We start from the raw sequence: 24,550 nt of genomic DNA, 5'->3' as shown, positions 1-24,550 counted from the left end.
AACTGTATATAAAGTTGCAGAAAGCACCTTGCCTAAATTAATAAGAAATCACAATGTTTTCTAATTCAGGCCATTATTCATACTCAAAAGCCTGGTACTATGAGTGAGAACTACGATACTCCAAAGTGAAATTTTCTTCAGCAGACAAAAAAAAAAAAACAGCATGAAGAGTGACACAAAGAGTGATGAACGAACATAGAAACAAGCACAGAGATGGATTCCATCGAAAAGGCTCCCTCATGAAATACATCACTTTCATGAGGGAATACTAAAAGAAATAAACCGGACAGCTGTGACTACTGTAACTGAAATTCCCAAGGGAGGGCACTGCTATGTTTATTTCTTTTTATAGCCCTTTAAAGAGGTAAGTTTTTGGGTGAGGCCTATTGTTCCTATGGTGGTGTGGGCAGGGTAATGTTATTTTTGTTTCCTTCTAGGGCTTCCCAACCTAAGGACTGTTTTTGTTGCACTACTTACCGTAGCCCAGTGAAAGCAAACATTTAAAGGGATTGTCCAGTGGAAGTCACAAATAAGAGAATGATAATATTACTTAAGAGATGGTATATAACTTTGCCGACACAAAAGAAGTACGAGTTACTGAAGGTTACGATAGGGCAGAATCGGTAGTTATATAACAAGTATTTTGTTTTCTTGGAAGGCTCAGTATATAGTGCAACTCGAGGTAACAAATAACAGACTTTCATTTTCTGCCTTTTTTTTCAGTTTGTTCATCATAGATCCAGCTTTGTAACCAATAATGTACTACTTGTTTTAGGGAGTCATGTTAAAATATAGACAGCAAAACAACCTTCTATATTGCAGTACACTGTCAAGAAATACTGTGGTACCTTGAATTATTTGCTAGCCCACAGACCAAAAGTGTAATATAACGTTCGTAACATATGCAGGTAATCCCTTCAAGAAACTCTGTAATGACTGTAAAAATACACTAGTTCAAGAATTGTGATAACACCTGGTTTAAGAGGAACAGGGCAAATAAAACTATTTTCATTATTTATGCATGAAATGTAACCAAGCTGGGCATAAATGTGCAACTCTTTAAGCTGATTTTATTTTAAGCTAGCAGGTATAGTAGTTGAGTAATTACGATTCACACTCTCAAAAAGTCATCTCAGGAGTGCAAAATAATGAAGAGAGTGTTTTTCATGCCAGCATGTTCGCAAAGCCCTGTTCTGCGCAATGAAGCTATTAGTTTTCTTTCAGACACAAAGTACGAATGGAATTAAAGGTAAATTCCAGCATTCATATCAGCAAGAAAATGTTTTTTTTACAAAAATAACTATTAAAAAATACCGCTCGTATATACGAAAAATTCGAAAGCTTTGTTGAACTCCACAATATCTGAGGATTCATGCACAAGAAACAGAATCATTTTGCTGTCATTCATTAAGGAATGCCTGCAGGGATGAGTGATAGCAATCGCAGAAAACGTAAAACCCGAGAAAATCAAATCAACCTTAAAGTTTATTCCCTCAATTACCCCATTTATCATCTCATATGCTATTCCTTTTAGTCAGATAAATGAGGTATTGCAACAAACGGAAGCTCTGATTTTGTTACCTCTCTTCTTCATGATGATACTAAGACAGTAATGCTTCGTCGTCCAAAACCTGCATAATTTGCGGTGCAATTTTCGATGGCCACACATAAACAAAATGTAATTTTCTGAACTTGTGGTGCATACTTTGCTATAATTTTTGTCACGAGACAGGAGAAGACACGAGGGTTACGAAAAAGTTTATAAATAAAAAAATCACAAATTTTTTTGCTGCGTCCCTCCTTAAATATCATAAGAAACAGCACAATAGGGGTTAATAAAGCTGATTAACTTATGTCCCATGTGACACTCAACATCTCTGCAATGCAGCTGACAAAAATTAAAAAATGAAGTGTAAAGTGCAATACTGAAACAAACGTTGGCCAAACTACAATTGAACTCAACAGTACATTTTCTTCAATTACTACATGAAGTTTAGAAATATTAATGTGAGCTAATTTTCCAATAAAAAATTTCCCTCAAACACAGGGACTAGAAAAATTACAGCATATCATTTATGACACAGATACTATCTTCACAGCCTTTAGCAATAAATGACTGAGCGTTCAGCTGTAATCTCTCACATTACAGAGCAGTCCGTGGGGTAAAAAACCACTACTTGGGTGTGCAGACAATAACAATGTCTGTTGCTTGCAGGACAAACACACCGTTGTTGTCAATCAATGTTTGCAAATGTTCTTGCCATGGAAATGAGCATTTAAAAGCATTTTTCACTTCACTATTCAACAACACAGGAGTAATGAAAAAATCATAACATTGCCTTTGTCAACTGAATTCATGACTATCATAATGTGACTTGGTGCCTTATTGCTGCCAGTACAACTGGTAGGAGCACGATCGAGGCATTCATAACAGATATGCCCATTGTACAAGGTGCCTCTAGTTGTAATAGTCAAAATTTTAATGATCCGCCGAAAAAAGCCAATCTGCCGCTGTTGGCTTTCCGACGCCCTTTCGGAGGCACATACATATAAAAGAAACAAAACAGCCAAGCTCGTTAATCACTCGGGCCTTGCCATTTAGGTCGCAGCATACGTCACTTCTTGAGCTTTTTTAGCTTCTGTACCTAATCGCAAAGGGGGTCATGTAAGTACATGAAACAAAACTCCAATTCAAAGCCTAGACGCAACTTTACCTGTGCTTACAACAAGCAAGTACGCGCACCTTCAGGAAAACGAAAGAGCAATGACAGCTCCGACAAGTCAAACGAAGCAGACAACAATCGCAAGAGTAACGTGCAGTCCGTGTCAGCTTTTTCGGCGACGAGAGTCTGAAATGCGCACTGTTAAACGCTGGCTTTGACAAGAGATTGAACAAACACGGTCTTGTCACCTTTTTGTCAAGCTTCAGCCACGCGACGAATCCTTTCGAGTCGATGTACTGAAGACCGAAGTACCAGCTTTCCCTCAATCCGATGGTCCGGCAGACCAGATCGAAAAGCTCTTGACCTGTGACTTTTGGCTGCAGCGCGAGAAAACAAGATAAAAGAACGTGCGATGAGCTCCTTACGTTGCCGACAGGTACTGCGTACGCTCGAACATTGTCAACGATCAAGTATTCCTAGGCGTCGCCGGCACGTGGCAATGTCGAAACATCACAAAATTTGAATTGACCTTTCGAAAAGTGATCTGAGCACAGTCATAGGCTAAACAAAGAAATAAAACGGAAGCCAAAAAGCGCTTACCTCAAGATCAAATTCCAGTTCGGCATCCATCGTCGACACCCGAACTGGGACAACTTTTCCCGGCTTCCGATTCTTTCTGAACGGCATGATGAGCCTCTTCAGCGACCCTTTTCAGCCGCTATCATAAGCTTGGCAATGAAACTGGGATCATCTTCAGACGAGCTCTAGTTTAATAATTACTAGGTCAGGAAACGGCGAACACCCGCCGTCTCTCGCATAGCGCTAGCGGATGACGTTCACTCCTGCAAGAACGGATAGCCCGATGCGTATCTTTGGCCACCAGAACACATCGTGACGACAACGACGAATCTCACGGAACGGCGCCCGCGAACATTTTGGGTGCCTTCATGCACTTGAGGCGGAGTTTCCCACAGTCAACAAACTTCGTCGGCAGAAAAGAGCACTAAATAACCCTTCTGTCCGGAATCTGGACGGATCATAAGACGGAGTACGAGAGAAGGAACGGATACTGCGCGCACTGTTGCCGAGCGCACAAAGCGCGCAGGGCAAAAAGTCGCTAGGCGTGGACATACTTGCTCCACTTTTACGTCAGCCTAGTTTGCACCTAGCGCTACGTTTCACGGCTATCTTGAGACAAACAAAGAAGTACTCTGAAACAGACATTCTTCGTGTTACATTCTGTTGCAAGAAAGAAATAAAGGCTTGAACGAAACGACTTTTTGAATGTTTAGGAAAAAACACCACAAGAAACGGCGACTGCCAGTGGCGACGGTGGCGTCGTTGAACCGAAACTAGTGGAACCACCGATAGCAGCACAGCGCATTTGGCGCGCTTCTAGTAAATGGCCTTGGTCCTGTCTGAGCACGCTCTTGAATAGCGTAAACCGTTTGTGCGCTTGTTTCACGCGTCTGTTTGTCACTCATTTAAGAGGTTTTCGACAACCGCGGCCGAAAAGCGCCATGGAAAACCGCTTGACAGCCGGAGCGGTTGAGGTGAGGCATCGAAGTATCTTCATGCAAAGCGGACACACTCTTGTGAATCGCGCTAAGGTTGTCCGCCTCTTATCTTGGTTTTTCAGCGTATTCTCAACAATCAGCAAGTTGAGAAGCCCGTGCTGCAGGTTTTGGTTAGTACCTCCTCGATCTTTTTTGTGTCTATGTGCCTGTAATTTTTCTGTGTGCCTGTAGCCATTATTTGTCACGCGCTCGTTACCAACGCTGCAAACTGCAAGCACATCACAGTTGATAGCTTTCTGTTTGCAGAATTTCAAGCCCATAAGCAGTAACACAGCTGACAGGTACAGACTTCTGCTATCCGATGGAGTGCAGTGTCACACATGTAAGCTGCGCTGAATTTTCAAGCCTTTTTTTCTTTTTTTTTTCTTATGCGTTGCTCAAAGCTTACGCACATTGAAGTAAACGGAATGTTAATCGCCTCCGGGCTTGTTTGCAGATGCCATGCTTGGTACTCAGCTCAACGGCATGATCACCAACAACGAGATCGACAAATTTGCCGTGGTACAGTTGGACAAGTATATGTGCAACGTTGTGAGTCCTGACAAGTAAGTATTGGCGTTTGCACGAACTTTTTTCTAATATGCGCGGTTCTAGGAGATCAAGGTAATTGAAAATTCTTAATATCGGTATTTAATACGTCACATCACATTGTCGATTTCCCACTATGGCAATATACTAAATGAGTTGACTGCAGTCACATAGTCCGTGGTCACTGGCGTATGGCTGTTACAATTAGCCTAATTTAATTTTAACGCGACAGCGTTAAGGAGCTCGTGTCGCAGAAAAGCAGGTGTCGTCGGCGTCTTTGGCTGTGAGCGAAACATGGCGCATCTCGGTGGACACCTAAAGCGCGCCGTAAGGGAAGGGATTATCGCGCGGTTCGGTGTGAGAGGCGACCTTTCCTTAATTTTTCCAACGGGCCATGCGTTGCATTAGTGTTCGGTAGACTTTTTGGCAACGCTGCAACACGCTGTCGCATCTCACTCTTAAAAACGAAGCTTAAGCGTCCTCCAGATTTTTAGTACCTCAATCAAGTACTTTTCTGGCCGAAGGGGTATAGAGTGCTGCTGTCCAATCGGGTGCTTCTACAATCTGGAATACCGAAGTGAAATTACACACCGCTGAAAGCACGGTTCTTCAATATCATTGCTTATTGTGCCATCTTCGGTAAAAAATGAAATGTTTTGCATCAGTAGTTTTGCATCATTGCAGACTGTTCTACCTTGTCTGTTCAAATCTTCAGACTTGATTTTTTTTGGTGGCCCTAATGATCTTTCACATGTAGTCCATCTTGCAATGAACAAGCAACAGTATTATGCCCTTGACGCTTACATTTTGAGTTTCAGTTTACATTTTAAGTGTGGCAGTAGTGTGAGATCACGCTTAGCAGATTGTGATGATGACATGGTCCATCATTTGGTTGTGAGCTGCATTGGGAGGGGTGAGCTTGCTGTAGCTTAATGGCTATTCTGGCAGTCTGATGCTCTGGCCGCCGTTCACATACTTGTCATCACAGTGCTTAATTTAATGTTTCAAGCTAAAGAGAGAAATTTTTTAAAGATTTCCTGTCACCAGATTTTCACCACTGACGTCGTCAGTGAAAATGGAGACCAACCGACTGGGGGAGTCACTGAGACAGTTAACGTTATATTTCACAAAGACGAGTGCGCTAGCCTGCCTTTCGTGCTTTTTATCAGATAAGAAAATGTTTCGGTCAACAGGTCAAACTTTCACTGAGAATGTTTTCTTAGATTGCATCCTTCCTTATTAATCTTGCATCCTTTCCCATGTGTTTTGTTCCACCATATGGCTACTTCAGTAGCCTGTTCATCTAGTGAAAATGGGTAGTTGCTGGTCAGCACTTGTGTGTGCATATCTTCGTTCTGTTCATTGCCTTGTACTGCAGCGGTGGCCAAGAGGTTGAGCATCCACCTCGCATGCGGGAGGTGCGGGGTTCGATCCCCAGTGCCGCCGGGTACCCACCGGTGATACAATGGCTACAGGCTTTCCCCTGGTCTGGTGCTTGGCTTAATTAGGGTGAAATGCTTGGGAAATGGGTCTTCGACCTCACCTTGAGAAGTCCAAAATACCTTGTGACGTGGTACTCTTTGGCCTTAGATGCCCTTGCGCCATAAAAATCCATAATCACCATCATTGCCTTGTCTGTGCTGTTTTAATTGCACAGTGAGTGCTTTCACAGTGACATTGTTGAAAAAGAAAGGTCTATTAAATTGCCTTGTTTGTTGTTCACTCTTGCTTTCAGGAAAGTCCTGATTGTGTTGGACTTGACCGTAATAGCCAAGGGCTCCACTGTGAACTGCAGGCTCGGTAACCCTGTGATACCAAACTCCGCAGGTGCACCATCTGCAGGATCTGCAGGTGAACCCAGAGCAAAGCTTCATGGTTGTATGTTATATGTGGCATTAAAGGGACACCGAGGACACAGTTTTTGTTGTCAGTGAAAATTGATTGCTTTGCTGTTGGTGGCTATGCCGATCTTTGTTTTGCAGAAGAAAAGCATTTTATTACTAATTGGATTTGAAGATTGAATGTTTTCTTTTCCTGCCACTGAATTCAAACCCGTGACGTCAGTAAGGAAAAGGACTTCATAATCCCTGTTTCTAAGAGTGATGATGCAGCTTAGCCTTAAAGTTCTGCAAACACGCAAAAAAAAGAGGGAATGTAACCTCCTTTTCTTTAGAACCTGGTTGTTGATGCAGCCAACTTCAATTTGTCGTCAGTGTCCCTTTTAGAGACTGGTAACTGGAGCCTTCGTTGTCTTGGCACAAATAGTGGTTAGGCCTGTCACCTTCTCATGCAGTAAATGCTTCTTTTCCCGTCTTGTTGATTCACTGCTGCAAAGTTATCTGCTTTTCAGCCGTAATGTGTAGTGTGAAGTTGAGTTTGCCTTTTTAATGGGAGAGCCTTACTTGGTTCATTGTTTGAAAACCCTGCCATCATCAGAAAGCCATGGCAGGCAAGGCCCTCTGTCCCCCTTCCCCCTCAGAGAAGGGCAAGTCAAGTGTGATGAATGGAAACAGGTTTGAGGGTGCCCTTTCTCCTCCCCGGGGGGGGGGGGGGGGGGTAAGCTTCCCATGTTCTGGGCACAGCCTGGAAACTGGTTTTCCCCAGGGTCCTGAAAAGGTCTACACAATATCCCCTTTCTTGGATAACAAAGCAGACCCTCTGCTGCATGCACTGGGCAAGAGGCCATCCATCCTCCTGCCTGACTTGACATGTACACACCCTACATGCATGCTCATGTCAACCATGTGAAGGCAGCTAGAGAAAACAAAAGGGAAAGTCCCTGCCCAACACTTGTTGGCCATCAGCTTGAATTGCTCGCATCTACGTGCATCTACATCATCATGCGAGACAGCAAAATGTAGCCAAAGGCTGCAGTTCACTGCTGACTAAGTACAAGTCCATCGCAGCACAGTGAAACGTATGAAGGTAGCTGCTGCAGTGAAGCAGCATTCGCCCCCCAAGCACCTGACCACGATTCAGTGGCATGTAATGCTCTCGCATTCACACAGAATTACTTAGGTGCCTCCATAATTTTTCTGTTTACCATAGCTTCATTGTGACACTGTTCTGTTGACTGATGTCGCTGGAGGGCGGCGTCTATCACATCTCCAAAGATAGGAACTAGTCATTGGTTCTTAATGGCTGCAAATCTGAGTTGCTGCAGATGTAGGTTATAATAGTGCACTTTTTATTTTTCCTGTCTTTTTAGTCGGGAAGTCAATTTTGGCTGTTGCTCCGTTCAATTCTAGATTCTAATTTTATGAGCGTTTACGTGTAATTCACTGACACTAATAAGAGCTTTGAGCAGTGTATACAAAACCAGTCTATAAAAATGCCTAGTTTCTGGGCCATTGTAGTTGTGCTAAAGCTTTGTAAACTTTGCAGATGTTGGAGCCAACAGACCGCAGTTTCAGCAAAATGGAGGCCATGATCAGTGTAAGTAAATGAACTTGGTATTTGTCCTTGCTTTTTAATTTTGTGCCTTCTTGGCAGTTTCTTGTAAACTAGGGGACAGTTTCTTGGTTGACAATAGTCTATATGCCAAATGCTCATAACTTTGTCATTTCAAGGAGTGTTGCAAAGGATAGTAGCATCTAAAAATCGATTAAATTGTTTTCAGCATCAACAACGCCATCCTATGGGCGGACTGCATATCCAGCTTCTACCAGTGATGTTGTGGTTGTCCCTATTGCCAGCCTGACTCCATATCAGAACAGGTAAGTTTCTATCTGCCCTTGTAGATCATAGTGCACAAAGGTTCATCCGAAAGGTTCTTTGAAGGGATCAAGCTCAGTAATTTAAAACTTGTTTTTGGCTCTTGTAGTGCTGTCTCGAAGCCAACACTTTTCTTGTCCAGTACTGTGAGTTAAGCTATGTCATAGGTTTGTCTGTAGTTAGCTATGTGCACAAGGTGTCTCGGAGGCTGCCTGAGTTATCTGACTCTTCGTAATAGCACAGGGGCTAAAGCAGTGAACTGCTGAGATTCTTTTGCATTCATGGTAGCCATAAAGGGATGAGATTACTGAACCCCTCACTGATAAGGGAATGAAAGAAAAGAAAGTGAAAGTGGTCAAGCCAGCTTTCGGCTGCTTTACAAAAACTTGCAGACTTAAAAAAGCTTGTCTGGGTTGACAGAGATGCCGAAACGAGGCTTCAGATGGAAAATTAAATGTGCAGTTTCTATTTGTCTATAGAAATAGTGTATTGGATCTCGCTGGTCTTCTTACTCAGTGCAAACAGAGCATGACATTACTTGTCATGCCTTGAAGAGTATTTTGTTTATTTCTTTTGTTTAATATCATGTGCATTAGATTTTGTTAGTACTAATGACCTCCTCTGATGCATTTTTCAAATGTTTAAGTGGTAGATCAGCTGGCATCAGTGCCTGCTCTGAATGCGTTGGTAGCTGCTCAAAATAAGTGTCTTGCCTGCTCCAAGCCCTGCTCAAAAAGGTGAAATGCTGCTTCCAGCACTGCTTTCCTCTTCCTTTCTTTAATAACTTGGCAGCGAGTAACATGGATTCCAGTCATTAGCCAAAGAGTACTGCAGGCTGTTCACCGTGGATTCAAGCATTGCTGTGGTGTTTTCACTGTGGTAGTAGAGCTCTACCAGGAATCTGGAAAAGGTTCATTATCACTGGTAACACCAAGTAGTTCGTAGCAAGCAGTGTTGTGTATGTTGCCAGTCTGTCACAATTTTAATGCAATAGCGTTAAGCAGCCCATGTTGCAGGAAAGCTGGCATCGGTGTCAATTGTCGGCATCGTTGACCATGAATGAAAAAACCATGAAGAATCCCCCGAGAAGCAACATAGGTAGGCCTACTAGGTCACCCACGTAGGTGGCAGGTGTGCCACCTAGCCCAGTTAACCTTGTGGCATCAACGCAAATTGCTCACCGGATTGTGAGCAATCTGCCCACTGTGACAGGTGGTAGTTAATGATTGGTCGAGAGGGCTTGCTCAGGAAGAGCAACCTGAGTCACACAAGCTGCACCGGTGGTATCACCTGTCATCGCAGGGCAGTGGCACATGGTGTAATTGCTGCACCGCTGCGCCAGGAGCGGTTTGAGGACTTTCAAGGATGTATAAATATAAAGTTGAGAATGACTATTTCTGCATATATGAACATTAACCCATTAGGGCTATCGCGTCATACCCTAAAGGCGGAGCTTAAGTGTCCCTTCCAATTTCTGCTAACAGATCAGGGGTCTGTACCGAGACCCTGGTGCACTTGACAGAAAGTAATCTGCTGTTCGCAGTAGTTTTATCACTTTTTTTCCTCTGTGCATTCATTTAATATGCAAGACCATACTCAGTTAAAGCTTTCATGTTCATATTGCATATTGTATAACAGGTCTAAGTTGATTCTTATAGTTCACATTCTGCCTGTTCTTTTTCATATCTCTTCATTTTTACATAGTTTTCAATGTTGTTAAGACTCAAAGGTTGTGCAAATCTACATTTTTTTATTGCATTTTTTTGCGACTAAAGAAGCGCAGATGTCCATATAAAGGCAGACCGTGGATACTGATTCTCAGCCATGGGCATGCACGCAGGAAGCTTGTTCTGTCGCTCTTAGGGTAGTCTGTCTGACCTTGAGTTACATGTGGAGGTTCAAGGGCACTTTAACAACCGCGGGTAAGGTTGCACTGTTCTGGAAAAATGGTCTTAACATTGCTCGGTGAGGCAACGTGTTTTGTGCTGCTAAAAAAGTTCCTTTTGCTCTCTTTTGCATCTTGCAGATGGACTATCAGAGCACGTATCACAAACAAGTCCAACATTCGTACATGGAGCAACTCCAAGGGGGAAGGGAAACTTTTCTCGTTGGACCTCCTTGATGAGAGTGGAGAGATACGTGCCACGGCATTTAACGCAGAGTGTGATCGTCTTTACGACATCGTTGAAATCAACAAGGTGAGTTGATCTGCCTCATGTAAACATACCTATTTGCAGAGGTGCGAGGAAGCAAAGCTGGCGTATGTGTCTCAGAGGTGTGTTTTATTCACACTGTTAATTTTTGGAGATTAAAGCTTGTCTCGAAGAAACAGCCCATTCATTTTCTACAGAAGTTTAGACTTTTATGAGGTGTGACCAGAAAATATCCTTTCTTGCTTGGTTTTTATGTCTTATTCTTTGTCCCAAGCTAGCAGACTTTCCTTTCAAGTCCTCTTCTTGGAAGCTGACATGCTTAGGACTCTATAAAGGTGGTCTTATGCATTGTCAGTATGCTTCCAGGTTGCAGGATTTAGGGTCCCCAAACAATGTTCATTGCATTTTATGCGTGTTGAGGTAAATTTTGCCACATGAAAAGCAACTGCTGTCTTATATATACAAACATCTACATACAGCTATATTTCTTGCACTCAACTCAGTCATTTGTGACATAAATGTAGAAGCTGCGGTGTACAAAATTTACACAGTCCATCGTACTTCTTCGCCAGCTTACATTTCTCTGAAACATTTGCAGGTGTACTACATTTCCAGAGCTGTTATCAAGAATATTCGAAAAGGCTACTCATTTTCATCCATAAAGAACGACTTTGAGATGACGTTCATTCCAGAGACCACTATCACACCTTGTGATGATGTCACTCCAAACATTCCGACTCTGCAGTTTAACTTTGTGCCCATTTCGCGCCTGCAGGAAGTCAGCAAGGACAGTGTCATTGGTGAGCGTTTCACTTCTTCCATATGTTCATGTTTGTGACAGATAGTCAACTTGCTGTTTGCAAACAACTCATGGTATTGGTGCCTAAACTTCGGTAGTTTTTCTCTGGATGGTTTTAGTCATGTATTTCACAAGATCTTCAAAAAGAATGCCCAAGCTTTTTCTCCATTGTGTAAAATGTGATGAAAAATTACAGAAGTTTCAAATTGTTGTATCTTCTTCCCCATCAGTTTCTTAGCCTTTGTTAACTCTTTTATGGCTGTGTATCTTTCTCCGAATGCATACTTAAACATTAGTGATGTAGTGGTACAGTTTTCACTATTAAGTAGAGCCCCATGATTACGTTTTTCACCGGCCTGCTAAGAAATGCGTACCAGCCAGGAAAAAATGAAGTAGCCGGGAGGCGTTGGTTAAAAAAAGAAAGTACATCGTTATTTGCCCTTTATTTTTGCTTCTAGCAAGGGCAGTATGCTTCTCTTGAATCTGTTAGGCTTAGTGGCTCTCACAACTCTCATACACAGAAGGGGCTAAATGCCCTACGATAGCCTACGATAGCGGTGATAGCCTAGTGCTCTCCTGCAGTGGCCAGCGAAGCTGATCTGTTTGCAGCGCTGCGGGTTCATATCTCAGTCGAGCATTGTTCATTTTTTATTTATTTATTTATGGTTTGGCTCGTTAACGCCAACAGCGGCGACGTGGTTCAACCCATGAACGGGCGCTTAGGAGCCCAAAACAGAGAATATGCTCAGGAAAGAAACTAAGTTCTTTCACTGCAGGTAAAATATTTGTGCTACGGTTCAAGACTATTGAGTTTGTATGCATGGACTTGCAAATTTGATCTTTTTGAATTTCACTTTGAAATTTTGTTTTCTGTTGAATTGTGCCACTTTACTGAATGATAATATGTAAAGATGGTCGCAGGCTATACTACTATACTGTCAAAAAAATGAAAACAGGAGGCAGGACATCATAGAATTGGAATGCTGGTCTTGAGTCATGACATTCTTAGGTATTTGACATTTGTTTTAGAAGTTAGTTTGGCATTTTGATTATGTGTTAACATGATCATGGAGCTGAAGAAGGGCTTGAGATAATTCTGTGGTTGTTATTGGTAAAACATAAGACCGGTGTGCATGTTAGCAAAATGAAATTTTGAAACGAATGTGGTGTGTCCTCTGTTTTATGCTCCCAGTACAAGCGTCCTCTCACGTGAATATTGTTCGGAAGCAAATTATGTGTAGTTATTAGCAGCATTACCTCAAACATTTTCTTTGCTTTTATTGTATGTGTTATTTACTCACTCAAGCACTCCTATGAACTTGTCAGCGCTTTTTAGTTGATAAGTGGGTGTAAGTAATGCAAACAAGGGGGAAATATGGTGCTAGTAGGAAATCGGTGGTTTGCACTACTAAATGTTTGACTCTGAGGTTGTCATGCTTGTTGAGTGCTTTGATGTGAAAAGTTTGCTGTAGGAATTGTCCCATTCTATAAGTTCATTTTGTGCTTGGTTTGGCTGTGGACACTTGCAGACGTGATTGGAGTCTGCAAGTCAGCAGCCGACCTATCGACGGTGACGCGGCGCAACACGAACCAGGAGCTCAAGAAGAGAGATATAAGCCTCGTGGACCGGAGCGGCACTGAGGTGTCCCTCACCCTCTGGGGAGATCAGGTGCGCTATGGTGCATGTCACCAATTGCTTTTGATGACTTTTGAGTTCTTCCAAATGTCTCTTTCAAGCTGTTGCATTGCTTCATGTTGTCATTGTTGAGTATAATGGCGTGTGATGTCCTGGCACTTTCTCTTTCTCTTACCGTTCTCATACCTCTCCCTCAAGAGAAAAGTATGCAACAGCTATATCTTACTGGTACTCACCTATGGGGCAGAAACATGGAGGATAACAAAAAGGTTTCAACTTAGATTGAGGACAAGCAGCGAGCTATGGAAAGGAAAATGTTAGGGTTAGCGTTAATAGTCAGGAAAAGGGCAGAGTGGGTCAGGGAACAAACGTGCGTTAATGACATCCTAGTCGAAATCAAGAAGAAATTAACTTCAGCAGGGCATGCAATGCGAAGGCAAGATAACCGATGGAGTAATGGAATGGATTGCAAGAGAAGGCAAGCTCAGCAGGGGGCGAGAGAAAGTTAGATGGGCGGATGATATTAATAAGTTTGCAGGGATGGGTGGCCACAGCTGGCATAGGACAGGGTTAATTGGAAAGATATGGGAAAGGCCTTTTCCCTGCAGTGGGCGTAGTCAGGCTGGTGATGATGACTGTGTCTTTATTGCATTTGCACAAATTGGTGCTGGCTCTGGCTGGTACCAATCTTGAGACCACATATATTCTGTCTTTTGCTAGAACTATTTGCCATGTTTTGTAACCATGTTGATTTGCACGGTTGGTCTTGGTGCTTGACACGTTTTGCACAAACTTTGTTAGTAATATGACATGGGATTTAGGCCGAGATGCTCAACCACATTGCGAGGAATCGTATCCCAAGAGTTAAAGTGCAGATATATCAACTTTTCTGCATCTTGCAATGTGGTAGCTTTACTCTTTTTTTGTGTGTGGTAACATTACAAGATAGCAAGCTTGATTAGCTTAGCCACAACACCTCAAGCCGCTCTAGCTCAAACACTATCCGCTATTTTTTTTATTTCTTAACTGCAGGCAGAAAAGTTTGATGGCAGTGACAACCCTGTTGTGGCTGTGAAAGGAGCACGTGTTTCAGACTTCAGTGGTAAGTTTGCTGTGCTTTTCTAGCTTTGTGCCTCTGCCTCTGACATTTTTTTATGCGAGCATGGTTTCCTAGTGCCTCTGACTGTGTGGGATTGTGTCCTGGTCCTTCAACAAGTGGACTTGTTCTACTGCCTTTCAGTGTTGTTTGGATAGAAGCTTGGCATTGTTGCAGACGACTTCTTTCAGCCACCTTGCCTCATCTTCCCTCGCCGTGATCATCCTTACAAAGTCAATCACCTAGCCTGTCAGTCATCACTTTACGCGCAGTCATTCGTACCTAGAACCATAAGTGACTGGAATAACCCACCATCAGATATTGCTACCGAGGTTTACCCAGACAAATTTCACAAAATGCTGCATACTCACATCAGAATGTGACACACCTGTGCACCACTTTACTATTATAGACTTAGTAATCCTTCTTTTGTGCTCCCTCGAATACCACTACCGTCTTCCAGATGTTTCTTTTCCATTCTTTTTTTTCTTTCTGCGTTGTTTTTGTATTCTTAATCCCAGCTGTTTGAATTTTTACGCTTTCTATTTGCGCTATAGTGTTGTTAATGTTTATTGCTGTACTTCAAAATGATGTTTGTATTTTTTTCTCTCTCTCTTCTGTTTCGAGCAAAGTGTTGTCAAAGTGCTTCGTGTGTCCCCTCTATGTAATACCGTCCCCGGAGGGCCTTTAGGGTATTTGAATAAGTAAATAAATAAATAAATAAATAAATAAATAAATATCCTTTCTCCAGGTTGCCTGTAGAGGACAACAGAACTGAGGTCTGTGCTGGGGCATTGCAACTGGGATCATAGCCTTGTGTGGGGATAGAATGTGTAGCTTCTCATGTAGCTGAACGAGGGAACCCACCGCTCTTTGCCTTTGGAGTTTGTGATTTGACTGGGCATCTTTTGAGGGGTGCCCTTTACTGTCCTGTTATTTGTTAGTATTCATTCTGTTTCTACCTACTTATTCCTTGCTTTAATGTAGCAACACGTGCACTGTATAATCTCTTGATTCGTGATGTCAGTGGCAGACTTCGTTTTTCTACGTCATCTACTTGCAATGCTGTGGTTGCTTGGTTGTCCTTTTTACAAAAGTATGCTGTTACTCGCTCGCATTCAAACTAGGATTATAGTTCAGCTTCTTAGCGCTTTGATTCATTAACCCACGGGTTTAGTTTTTGTGTGCAGCTGCTTTTGTTTCGTTGTATTTGCTTTTTTAATAATTGATAAGCGGTCCTGTTGCAGTGTTTATCTTGAGACCTCTTCATTTGTAATCAGATGCTGTTTATGTAGCACGTAAGACAATAAAATCCCTCTCTCTCATTTTGGCTGGAGGTTTCCAGTGGTGTTTCATGCCCTAACTAAAAATTTGCAAATTTGACCCCAGAGGTCCTATTTCTGGCCCCCTTTTTTCCCTGCAAAAAAAAAAAGGAAATTCTGGTCCTTATAATTTCCTGAAACAGCATGAAGATTCCCTTTCCTCCATATTTTAATCTTGTTATTCCTTAAAAATGGGAAAATTCCCTAGTCCGGGGACTTGCTAGGGATGCATTTAGTGTGATGCTGTCAGCTGTCAAGAAGGCAGTGTTGTTTCATTTTGTGGTTCCCTTTGCAGGGGTCTCCCTCTCCTTGATTAGCTCAAGCATGCTGCAGGTAAACCCAGACATCCCAGAATCCCATGCGCTACTTGGCTGGTACTGCAAAGAGGGTGCACTTCTGCAGACGCATTCACTTTCCAATCGCTCCGGTGGACCCATGGGTAAGTGAGGCCCTTGAGCAAAGGCGTCTCTGTTAATAGTCTTTCCACCTGTGCATGCGGTTTGGATTTGAGTTTCAAATTTGAAGTTTAAATCAAGGTTAAAATCTAAAATCAAAATGTAGTCACGTCCTAGGCATTATTTTTTGCGTGCAACGCGGCAGCGAGCAGGCACTGAACGAAGTCGGTGTGACAGCTTCCCGATGACTGCGCTGTGTGTGCTGCTTAGCCAGGCGTGCATATTCACAATGGAGAATAAATCGATGTTGTCGTCGGCCTCGAGAGTTCCGATGAAGCGAGGCAAGTACGCCACAATGTCGATGGCGAAGAAAGCGGCAATCATCAAGCTCGTTGAAGGTGGCCGATCACGGGCAGACGTCGCGAAAGAGTTTAATACTTTCAAACAGGCTCTTTCAGACTACATGAAAAACAAGCAAAAGATTTTGGGGGCGGCGGAAAAGTCTACTGGGTGTCGTCAGAAAAATGTAAGCCAAGGCACCTATCCAAAGCTCGAGGAGGCCCTCCTTGTACAGCTGAAGTCAACAGTGGCCAGCCAGGTTCCCGTCTCCGCCGTCCTCCTCAAATAGAAAGCCGAGATGATGGCGCTTCAGATGAGCATTAAAGGCTTTAAGGTCAGCGACGGCTGGCTAAGAAACTTCAAAAAGCGTGCTGATCTCAGTTTTAAGAAACTGTGCGGCGAAAGTGCAGCTTTCAACCTGAGTGTCGTTGCGGACTGTCGCTGTGAAAAGCTGCAGTCGCTCTTACGGGAGTACTCACCGGACGACACTTTCAATCGTGACGAGACTGCACCTTTTTTTAAGCTTATGCCAGAGAAGACTCTTGCCTTTGCTGGTGACCCTTGCCATGGTGGAAAACACAGTAAGGAGCGAGTTACTGTTTTGGTCGGCAGCAATATGTCAGAGACAGAAAAACTGCCGATGCTCGTCATTGGCAAGTCGAAAGCTCCGAGCTGCTTCAAAGGCATAAAGTCCCTGCCTGTCTTATGCGAGGCGAACAAGAAGGCATGGATAACGCAGCAGTTTATGAAAGCTATGTGAGAAAACTAGATCGTAAATTTGATCTAGAAAGCCGCACAGTTTTGTTGTTCGTCGACAACTGCGCTGCACACGGGCACATAAACAACTTGAAGTCTGTGCGAGTGCTACTGAACACAACAAGTATCCTTCAGCCGATGGACCAAGGCGTGATACGCAACCTGAAGGTGAACTATCAGTCACGCTTGCTTTCGCTTGTGTTGTTGTGCCTCGACAGTGGAAAAGCCTACTCTGTCGATTTGCTTGGAGCACATAGCATGCTCGCTGATGCGTGGAAGCCGGTGGCACCCACAACGCTGCGCAACTGCTTCCACCATGTGGGATTTGTGTTGAATGGCGACTTGGCTGTCTTGGACGAGGATAGTGTCATCGAGCAGCTGTCTGACAGTGAGCACCTCATCGACGACCTTCGCACTGCAGGGATCGAAATTCCCTCGACCGTCTCGTTTTCGGAGTTCACGGACATGGACAGCGAGTCGGAACTGTGCGCCAGGTTCACGGATGAAGAAATCATTCGTCAAGTGCTTGCAGAGTCCGAGAGCGACGATGACGACGACTCGCCTGCAGCAGCGCAGCGGACGCAAGCCGAGCTGATGCAAGCGGTCGCAACTCTTTCGTCTGCTTACGGCGACACGACGACTCTAGCCGAAATTCAGGCGGACCTGCTTGCACGCAAGCGAAGCATGGTTCAAAAGACCATTAATCACTTTTTCCGGCCTCAAACTCAATAGTAAGCAATAAATTGAGTTTGGGGGGGGGGGGGGGGGGGGGGGGGGCAGTTTTGTTTTTTCTCACTGCCAGATTTTACCGACATTTTCGCGGTCCCTTGAGGGTCCGAAAAATCGGTCGTCAACTGTATATATTTATTAAACTTCCTTTTTAGCATTTCACGGCATTATGCTCGCACCCCTTCTGGCATGTTTTCTTTGTCTCTAGCCTTTTTTTTTTTCATTCCGGCGTGGAGTATTATATTCAGTGATGAAGTTGGTGCTGTCTAAGAAACAGAAAGCTGATGAAAAAGAAACTATGTTGGAACATTGCTTCCTTCCTTCCTTTTTTTTTTTCATCATGCCTGTTTTGTCACCTGATTAAAGAAATGGTTAGTGAGCCACTGATGTCAGGGCCAGGGCTTGTTCTCAATGATTTATCTCCACTGTAGCTGACTAGGCATGTTCGGCTTGGGCTTTGCAGCCTATGCCTTAGTCTAGTGAACTCCAGTGGTGATTCCCTGTGTCATTCATGCAGGTGGCAATGCCAACTGGAAGACCTTAGCACAGGCTAAGGCAGAAAACCTGGGCCAAGGTGACAAGCCGGACTACTACAGTGTCAAAGCTTGCGTGTCAATCATCCGCAAGGAGAATTGCCTCTACAAGGCTTGTCCCAGTGAGAATTGCAACAAGAAAGTGGTTGATCTGGAAAATGGCTACTACCGGTGCGAAAAGTGTGCTCGGGAGACCACAGATTTCAAGTGGAGGCTTCTGGTCTCGGTATGTGCACATTTGCCAGGGAAGGTAGTTGAAGGGTTGTTGTAAGGTTATTGAAAGGTTGCTATAAGGCTAGTTGTCTTCAGTGGGTCAACTGTTAGGGAAAAGGAAATGCTGTTAAGTGGTTGATATGCAAGAGTAAATGAAATAAAGGAAAACAAATGTTGGGTGCCTTAAAGAAGTGAGCTCCGATTTTTAACTTGTGTCTCGGACTCCAGAGTGAGGGCATGTGCGGAAAGACTGGAAAAGTGTTGCATACATTGCATCAGCATTGTTTAGCCAGCAGTGGATATCACGAGCCAAGAGAGTCAAGGAGACTGAGAGTTGACCACGTGATTAATCCTGAGGTGTCACTCTGCATTTTGCAAGGCTGCAGAATGCTCCTAATCACAATTAAAAAAAAGGCAAAATAACTTCTGTGCACATAATCTGGCTTCTAACAGATAGGAAACACAATGTAGATATCAGAAGTGTCCAAGTGGGGATAATACAACTAGAAATATTGGGATTAAGAAGGATGAAAACAAGTCTTAACACGTAAAAAAAAGTATTTAAAAAATAATTTTTAAATGTTGCTTGTAAAAAAATACAGGTGATGCACCCTGAATTTTTGGAAAAGAAATGTTGGAAGTGCTGAAGCTTCTTTATATGTGTCCTCACGCCTGTGTCATGATGTATGTCTGAATAAGTGACAAGATGTAATAATATTTTTGGTACCCACGCTAAACTTAGTTCATCTGTGGGGTTGTGTCTTTTAAACTACTACGTAGCATGTTATGTACGAACATGTGTGCAGGTGTGCTTTCATGGCAAAATCTGTGGCCTGGAAAAAGCTTTATTATGCCATCAAAGCAATATCTCAATCTTCTGTGGTAGGAAGTATGGAGCAGGGATCCCGGCATTGCTGGCTGTTTTTTGCTGTCTCTGTCTCTTCTGTGCGTCTTAGCAAAGACTCTGGGCTCTTATGAGTGCTTGTTCAGATTGTATGTGCGTGGGTATGAACAGTACAAAGTGGTGACAAAACTTTGCTGTTCTTTTGTTGCCTGCCTGCAGGCAAATCTGACAGACTTCAGCGATGGCCAATGGGTAACCTGTTTTGGCAAGGAGGCCGAGCAGCTGATTGGAGCATCAGCAGAGGACTTGGGCGAGATGTATACGAAGTCTAGCAAGGTACAGTGAGCTTGTAGATGCACTTTGCCTTAAGCCCTGAGCAGTTTCTGTGCCTTAATGGTGCACTAAGGAGTGTTATGGATAAATATGTTCTCGCTTTTATTATTTTTTTTGGGGGGGGGGGGGGGGGTTAATAATAAATAGTTTCAGTTGCAGACAGCACAGCCGCAAATTAAGCGCATGGAAATAAAAATATGCGTGGACTATTTCCTGTCGCAAACTCAACATCATCAATCTGTGATGGGCAATGAAAATATAGTAATTCGTTATGACATCTATGATAATTTTTATTGTGCTTTTTGGACACACTGTAAGTAATAGTTTGATAAAAACAAACAAATAACCAAAGTAACGAGCCCGAATCAAGCGGACTATGTTTTCTCTTCATCTTCTACCGCAGAGGTGATGCGCCTGACCGTCTGCTCCAGCTGAACATAGTCTGACCAGCTACCTACACATTTGCAAAATAACTGTGTATTATTTCGTCGACGACAGAGCAGCAAGCTGCCATGCGATCGGCTGAAGGCACTCCGCATGTGCTTTTTGTCATGGCAACCATGTTGGTTGACTCTTAGTACTCTCCATGGCGAGTTAAAAAGAAAAGATGGAGCCCGGGATGTTTAATCTGATTTAATAGGGAAGTCTGCAACACACGGTAATAATATTAAGTTTATAGGTATTCTTGGAGCATGTAGATTGAGTTCTTGCAACAGAAGGACTCCTCTTCAGTGCACTTTTAATATTTTTTGCAGATGCCACTAGTGCTCAGCAGATATATTTTTCTCCATTGCTTATTGCAAGCTGCACGTTGGAAAAATGCGATTCTCTAGTTTGTGACCAACTGCAGGTGTTTGATTTGTGCACAAAAAACCACTACGTGTCACATGTGCCTTTATCGCAGTTATGAAAGACTGTTGATTTGTCACCAGTGGAAATTAAAAGCGCCATGTGCATTGACATTTTCAAAACCAGTTTTTGTCATCATGGAGAAAACCGATTTACATTTTTTTTTTTATATCTGCGCTCGTGGTGCAGATCTCTGTGGCCTCATGCTGCAGTTAAATGTGAGTGACCTTCGAACTGAGAGAAAAGCGTGTGCATAGCTGATAATGGTTTAAAAATCTGCGAATGCTTAGACAATGACGAGCCTGGATTGTGATAGCACAAAGGGCCCGTCAAGGCCGAGTCGTTGTCGGAGCACTTGCGGTTTGGTGACATCACTTCCGGTCGTCATTGCAGGTTTGGTGACGTCACGCGCACTCAGTCATGCCAAGCCACGATAGACATCATCATATGCGATGTTATCAGGTGTGACATGAAAGGGTGACGCCGCCAAATGGCCCAATGAGCTTCTTATGCTTTCACGTAGAAGTCTAGGTATCACATTCAAGAGGTAGACTGCACCACTGTGAACTTCTCAGCTATGCTTAGTGGCCCTACATGGAACGTACACAAGCGGGGTGTGCAAGCCTGCTTCCTCTTATGGGTCCTGTGCCATGTTGCCACGATGTAACACACTGCAACTGCATTTCTGAGGATTGAATATCTGCACTAACCTGTGTGCCATTCAAGATTGTGGTGGGAGCAGGGTTGTCATGGTAACAGCACCAACCAGCCGCAGCCTTGGCAAGTAATGTGGCGTTACCGGAGGCACAAGCTGAGGAGGTATGATGGAGAGCAGTTGATATCTTGAGAATAGCAAAAACTGATTATGATGTTCTTAATTTATTTGGTGCCCTTTGCGTATTCTGATGAAATAGAAGAAATTCTTTTGAGGTGCCCCCGAATCATGGAGGCATTGCTCATCATTAACAGGGGGTGGTGTTTAGAGTGCTTGCTCACAGCAAAAGCAGTGTTTGGAAAATATTGCTTGAAAATTATGGAAGGCGTTGCAGAAAATGATACATGACAGGTGGCCAGGTACTGTCCAAGGGTGTGGGATGTTATTGTTTGTTGTTTTGTTGGGCTTGGTGTGCTGGGCACATTACCAAAGTTTTTTCTCAGTCTGAGTCTCCCTGTTGTGCTCACTATAACTGTGAGTGTTAGTGGTTAGGGAGAGCGAAAGGAAAGTGCGGCCGCATTGTTTTATGTGATTGCAAATCAGTCATTGAAGCAGCCACTTTGGTGCAAACAGAAGTCACCCCCCCCCTCTCCCCCCCCTTCTGTTTTTGAGATCAAATCCTAGTTAAACTAGCAGAACATTTTGAAGTTTCCTGCACTAAACACATCCACCACTGCTGATATTGGTATCTGCTTGGCCATTAAAGAGAGTATCGATTTTCTCATGTTCTGTTATCTCTTGACTGCCGTATTCTTGTTGTAGTGAAATATGCTTGTTCTTTATTTTTTTTCTTCCTACTGCAGGAGGACAGCAGATATGAAGACATCCTAAATGAAGTCCCTTTCAAGCCCTTCATCTTCAGGCTTCGCACCAAGATGGAAGTCTATAATGTGAGGGATGGCAGTTGCAGTTCTTCATCACTAATGCTTGCTTTTCCTACCTGTGGCCAAAATTGTACATGCATTAGCATTTATAAGCTGTTTGCTTTGTTTCATGTGTACGTTTACCTTATTCTAATGATTCAGTCTACAGCTGCCTCTTTATTGACAGTGTTCATTAATTGTATGTGTGTTAAGTGTATACATACTTTTCTTCTTGGGCCTTGCAAATTGCATAATGGAGCAGCAGGGCATAAAACTGTAGGTCTCATCCTGCTTTGCATTCACTTTGCTTTGCGAGGTATATATATGCCGCAAACTTGCGCATGCAGCACCGCCCTGCTCCAGGCCAGTTTTATATGTTGTATTGACCAGAAAATAGGTCTGCATTTAAGGCCATGCACAGTACGCAACACTGGTTCTCTGGAAGGGCTTGCACACATTTGATTTAATTTGATACCTTAAACTTATTTTTGATTTCAGGACGAGAGCCGTTTGAAGACATCTGTAATGTCAGTTGCTCCGGTGAACTGTGTTGAATACACACAGAAGCTACTCAAGGACATTGATGAGCTTCGCAAACTCCTGTGATTGCCAAGCAAGACACCAAAAAAAGAACTGGGTGGAGAACAAATGTCCGGAACAGATCTGCCCTGTATTTGAATGTTACTCCGATTGTGCATTAAAATGACTAATTTAACCCATTGAGCCACACTTTGTAACCAGCACTGTATAATAAAAGCCTTCCTGAATATTTTTTTTTATCTTATTGATGCTTTAATATTAGAAAGGTCTGTGCAAGCGGAAACGGCGACCGGCATCTGTCAGTAGCCAGTGGCACGTGGCCTAGCTGCCACGGTGGGCAGATGGCAACCTGCCCCACTGCGCTACAAATGAACTTTAGTGTGCTAACCTTGGATATACCGAACCTAACTATGCCACCTTGAATATAACTAACTTTCGTTTCTGGAACTGGCTTCACGTGCGATGTAATGAATCTGAGTGTGTCACTTAATATATAATGAACTTTAGTGTGTCAACCTGTGGTGTAATGAATTTTTGACTGCTAATGCACTCATACGATTCAGTGAGAGTCGTCTAAGAGTTTTCAATTTGCACACAGATTTTGGGTTTGAAAACTTTGGTAAAGTCAAGCAAAGCAGTGAGTATTAAAGCAGTATAGATATTCCATTTACTCTTATGATCTACATCTTAGTGTTGAAAACAATGCACTGCATTGCAACAAATGGTATAGAATGGCATGTGGACTGCATAAGCAAGCTGTCCATAAGAATTTGCAAAATATATAGGTAGGCACCCATATTGCCCTAAACCAGTTTCGTGCAGCTCTTGCCTATTTGGAGCAGAAATGTATTGCTTTCATGCAAATGATGTTTTCAAGTAGAATATGGAGAATGAAGGCTATTTTTCAAATCATGGCTTTGAGTAATGCATAGAGCTTTGACTAAAACTATTGATTGAGTTAGGTATCAATTTTTTGCTCTTGCTACATTACTGCAGTCATTGCAGCTAAGCATGTGCGAATACATAGTGGTTTTTTGGTTTGAAGCGAATTCGAAGCGAATATTTCGAGTACTTCTAGCAAACAAAAGTTAGATAGCACAATAGGCATTTTAAAAATAGATTTTTCAGACACACAATGCCATTACCAGAAAAAAAATGCATTGAACTTCATCGCACTCATTGAAACGTGTCGACGTCCTGCAAAGGGGGCCATTGAAAATTGGGGAGTTGGCCTACATGCGGAGCAGGCACATTTGGGGGGGTGCGAGACCTATTATGAAACCCCTGAGTGCTGGTCTTAATTGCGATTGTGTCATTGCGCAACTACTGCTTTTAAGCAACAACTCCATGAACACCTGCAGTGAGTGTGCAGGGTCCATTAGGGGTGCCATGTTTCACTGCAGCCCCCTGCCTTCCCCAGGCCGCTGCGGTCAAGACGCAGTGCAAAGGCGACATATGGTTACAAACTGTTTATTTCAATGTGATGGTATTGCAACATGTACAAAATATTATTGAGCATGGCCATAACCCTGCACTTTAAAGAATGGCACAGGTGCATCCAAAAGGGTAAATGCATGGGGGAAACTTGGCGCCGCCACTAGATGACTGAGGGAAAGGCGTCGCCCCCACCACCCACACCCTCTGTGTGCACGCTTATGCCTGCTAAGCGTACGCACTGCGCCCCAAGTGCCGCCCCGCGTCAGGCTTCGGAAAGGGGCATCCATCACAATGTGCCTTGTGCTAGCTTCCTCTCCTGCTCGCGTCGTCGCACTTGATTCACGAGTTTCACGTGGAGGAGAGCGGCTGCGGCACCTGCAGTCTGCTCAAACTCGTTCCGCGGAAAACGAGAACCGCGCGCCTTCCGATTAGAGCGCGATCCGCAGCCGCCATGGCGATCAGATTCCGCGGGGAGCCACAGCGCATGCGCAGATCGCCCTGTGGACGTCACGAGGT

At 43.5% G+C, this 24,550-nt stretch overlaps 2 protein-coding genes across 2 annotated transcripts in view; one reads left to right on the top strand and one right to left on the bottom strand.

The window, feature by feature from the left end:
• Positions 1 to 3,762, bottom strand: part of Mer (ezrin/radixin/moesin family protein merlin) — a 52,176-nt gene extending 48,414 nt beyond the window's left edge. Inside the window, exons 1-2 of the mRNA XM_077653666.1 lie at positions 3,264 to 3,762; positions 2,912 to 3,040 (exon numbers count right to left, since the gene is read on the bottom strand). Of these exons, the coding sequence (XP_077509792.1) occupies positions 2,912 to 3,040; positions 3,264 to 3,350 (216 nt within the window). The 5' untranslated portion in view covers positions 3,351 to 3,762. The remainder of the gene's footprint in view (positions 1 to 2,911; positions 3,041 to 3,263) is intronic.
• A 259-nt stretch (positions 3,763 to 4,021) lies between these two features.
• Positions 4,022 to 22,826, top strand: LOC144120881 (replication protein A 70 kDa DNA-binding subunit-like). Its single transcript, XM_077653665.1, has 16 exons — positions 4,022 to 4,216; positions 4,303 to 4,350; positions 4,487 to 4,562; positions 4,677 to 4,785; positions 6,504 to 6,619; positions 8,153 to 8,203; positions 8,388 to 8,484; positions 10,509 to 10,680; positions 11,234 to 11,435; positions 12,964 to 13,103; positions 14,103 to 14,172; positions 15,784 to 15,927; positions 18,225 to 18,466; positions 19,517 to 19,633; positions 21,998 to 22,084; positions 22,556 to 22,826. Exons 1-16 carry the CDS (start codon positions 4,184 to 4,186, stop codon positions 22,661 to 22,663), a joined length of 1,812 nt encoding a protein of 603 aa, XP_077509791.1. The 5' UTR covers positions 4,022 to 4,183; the 3' UTR covers positions 22,664 to 22,826.
• The last annotated feature ends 1,724 nt before the right edge of the window (positions 22,827 to 24,550 follow it).

This window comes from Amblyomma americanum, chromosome 2 (genome assembly GCF_052857255.1).
Source record: "Amblyomma americanum isolate KBUSLIRL-KWMA chromosome 2, ASM5285725v1, whole genome shotgun sequence".
Lineage (NCBI taxonomy): Eukaryota > Metazoa > Arthropoda > Arachnida > Ixodida > Ixodidae > Amblyomma > Amblyomma americanum.
Note: the sequence above shows the minus strand (reverse complement) of the source record. Positions and strands in the feature narration are given on the sequence as shown.